Raw genomic sequence first — 3,444 nt, forward strand, 5'->3', positions numbered from 1 at the left:
ACTTTAAAATATATATAAATATATATGATATATATACACACACACACACACACACACACAACACATATATGAGATATATATATATCTATATATATATAATTGATTTCAGATATATCAAGGAGGGGTATCCATCCTGTGTCCTTCCTGCCCTTGTCCCACTCCTGCTCTCAGCCACTCAGGGTGTGGCACCTGGAGAATCACCCTGACCAGGAATCAAACTGTGACCTCCTTATTGACCGGCCATGGAATGACCGGATCACGGATCAGTAGGAGGGTGGGGCAGCGAGACACAAGTGGGCAGTGGAGAGCTACAGGAGGGGACAGGGCAGCAAGCTATGAAGAGATCGGGGGGAGCTACTGGAGGGCAGCAGCGAGCTACTGGCGAGCTACTGGTGCACGGATTCATGCGCAGGGTTACTAGTTATTGAATAAACAATCTTTTCAAAAACACATTTAAAAGTAATACAATCCATGGTTCTTTTGGTGCATGATCTGGAATAAATTTTTCATTTTACATCATGCATAGATTTAAAGTGTCCTATCTCTTACCAATACCAAGACAAATATCCTGTACCTCCCAACACAGTATACTGAAGACACAGTATCACTTTTGTGATATCCTGACAAATGTGCATACTTTAAATCTAATCATGAGGGAACATCAGACAAATATAAATTGGAGGTCATTCTGTATAATAAATGCCTGTAGTCTTAAAAAATGTCAATGTAGTCCTAGCTGGTTTGGCTCAGTGGATAGAGCGTCAGCCTGCGGACTAAAGGATCCCAGCTTCACTTCCAGTCAAGGGCACATGACTGGGTTGCAGGCTTGATCCCCAGTAGGGGGCGTGCTGGAGGAAGCCGATCAGTGAATCTCTCTGATCATTGATGTTTCTATCTCTCTCTTTCTCCCTTCCTCTCTGAAATCAATAAAAATATATATATTTTAAAATGTCAATGTCATAAAAAAAAAGATGGACTCAGACACTGTCTCAGATTGAAGAAACTAAAGAAATGTGAAAACCAAAGACCACATGTGATCCTGGACTGGACCTTACACTGAAATGAGAAAAAAAAAGGCATTTTGAGAAAAATTGGCAAAATCTGAATATACACTGTAGGTTAGATGGTAGGATTAGGTCAATGGTATATGTCCTCACGTTGATAACGGTATTACTTGCTATGTAAGGTCAGGAAATATTTAGGGTAAAAGGGCATAATGCCTGCAACTTTCCTGGAAACAACTGAGAAGAGAACAAAATGCCTATCATTTTATGCACATCCTAGAGGCCCGATGCATGAAGATTCATGCAAGAATAGGCCTTCCTTCCCCTGCCTGCCGGCATCGCCTTCACTCCGGCCCGGAGTCGCCTTTCGGCCTTCTCACACTGCCCAGAGGCCCAGAGCGGCTGGGGCAGTGCAGAATGCCTGCATCATCGTCATGGCAATGTCCCAGCCTGGCCTTTGCCATCTTTGTCACGTCATTTTGCATATTCCCTCCTTATTGGCTGTGGGCTCCGCCATCTTTGTTATGGAGTGATGGTCAATTTGCATATTTCATCGTTATTAGATAGGATATGACAATATACCTAGACAGATGATAGATACATAAGTAGATAAATAGATAAAATGATATGATCAAGCAAATGGAGCCAAAATGTTGACAACTGGTGGATGTGGGTAAAGGGTGTAGACCGAGGTTCCTGGCACCATTCTAGCAGTCTTTCTGCATGTTTGAAAATATACCAGAATTAATCATTTCCCCAAAAAGGACTCAATTTAAATGCCAGTGCAGATCCTGAGCTCTAAAAGACTGTTTGATGACGATGAAAGTGACTGTAGTAGCTATGAAGACACAGATGCTGGACGTGAAGTGTGTAAGTAAAACTGATGCATAAAATATGAAAATGAGAAAAATGTAGCTAAATTAAAATATTGATTTATGCCAATGTGGTGTGCATCTATATCACTATGTCAATAAATTAAAGATCATGAGCAGATATGATTATTTTATCTATATCCCAGAACTTTATAAATTCAAGTTGCTCCAAATTCTTTTACTTAATCATTTCTTTGGGAATATGAGAAATTACTTTATATTTAGGCACATGTAATCACTATACCAGGCACATAATCCCAAAATACATTTTAGCTTCTGAAGGTCTATAAAAATGCATTCTAGACAAGTGCTGGTGAGGATGTGGAGACAAAGGAACCCTCTTGCACTGTGGTGGGAATGCAGACTAGTGTAGCCACTGTGGAAAACAATATGGAGTTTTCTCAAAAAATTAAAAATGGAGCTCCCATTTGACCTAGTAATCCCACTTCTAGTAATATATCCAAAGAAATCAGAAAACACAAATCAGAAAGGATATATGCACCTCTATGTTCATAGCTAAGATTTAGAAACAGCCTAAGTGTCCATCAGCAGATGAGTGGATTAAAAGGCTGTGGTACATCTACACAATGGAATACTATACTGCAGTAAAAAAGAAGGAATTCTTATCATTTGCAATAGCATGGTTGGAACTGGAGAACATTATGCTAAGCAAAATAAGCCAGTCAGAGAAAGATAAATACCCCATGATCTCACTCATTTGTGGAATATAATGAACAACATAAACTGATGAACAAAAACAGATCCAGAGACAGAGAAGCATCGAACAGACTGTCCAACCCAAGAGGAAAGGCAGGGGAGTTGGGGGTGAGAGATCAACCAAAGGACTTGTATGCATGCATATGAGCATAACCACAGGACACAGAAAGTAGGGGCGTGAAAGCATGTGCTGGAGGGTGGGAGCGGCTGGGGAGAGGTCAATGGGGGCAAAGGGAGACTGATGTAATACTTTAAACAACAAAGAATTTTTTAAGAAATGCATTCTGCTTCCTTTTCTTTTTTTAAAGTTGAGTTCATTTTCCTGTTTTTTCCAACAAGACAACTCTCAAGGGGGGTGGGGGGGCTTCCTACTACTTCTTCCCTCATGCTCCATTCCAGTGGTGATCAGGTGCCAGGAAGATGGACAGAGCCCAGGCACTGTGCATGGGGGCAGGCACCCATGTGGAGCCCTGCCCAGATGCCCAATGACCCTGCCTCGCACGCGAGGAGGTCGCCCCCTCACCTGGCCCAGGTAGGTGTTGTTGTCCAGCTGGTCCAGAGACATTTTGATGGAGTTGCACCTGGCACGCTGGGCAGGTATGGAGCACACGGGGTCCTTGAGGGACTGCTCCAGGTCTCTTTTCACCTCCTGCAGGCCTCTGTAGATCTCTTCGGGTGATCTCTTTAACTCCCATAAGTTTTTGTTCACAGACACCAGAAGTACTTTGGTCTCTCTGATCTCTGTGGGAACATAGATCACTTCAGAGCAGAGGCACCCACAGGCTGCTGTGGCAGTACGTTTCCCATCTACAAACCTCTTAAGTGCTTCTGGGAATGCCCCCCATCCCCTC

The 3,444-nt window shown here is 42.7% G+C and overlaps 1 protein-coding gene across 8 annotated transcripts in view; it reads right to left on the reverse strand.

Moving 5' to 3' along the window:
- Nucleotides 1-3,444, reverse strand: part of PROM1 (prominin 1) — an 89,021-nt gene that overhangs the window by 35,485 nt on the left and 50,092 nt on the right. For all 8 annotated transcript variants that reach the window (XR_001515903.1, XM_015571844.1, XM_015571846.1 and 5 more), the window contains one exon: nucleotides 3,117-3,334. Coding sequence is in view for 7 of the 8 variants with exons in the window: in XM_015571844.1 (XP_015427330.1) it covers nucleotides 3,117-3,334 (218 nt within the window). In the remaining variant the exon portion in view is untranslated. The remainder of the gene's footprint in view (nucleotides 1-3,116; nucleotides 3,335-3,444) is intronic.

Source organism: Myotis davidii, unplaced genomic scaffold (assembly GCF_000327345.1).
Source record: "Myotis davidii unplaced genomic scaffold, ASM32734v1 scaffold204, whole genome shotgun sequence".
NCBI lineage: Eukaryota > Metazoa > Chordata > Mammalia > Chiroptera > Vespertilionidae > Myotis > Myotis davidii.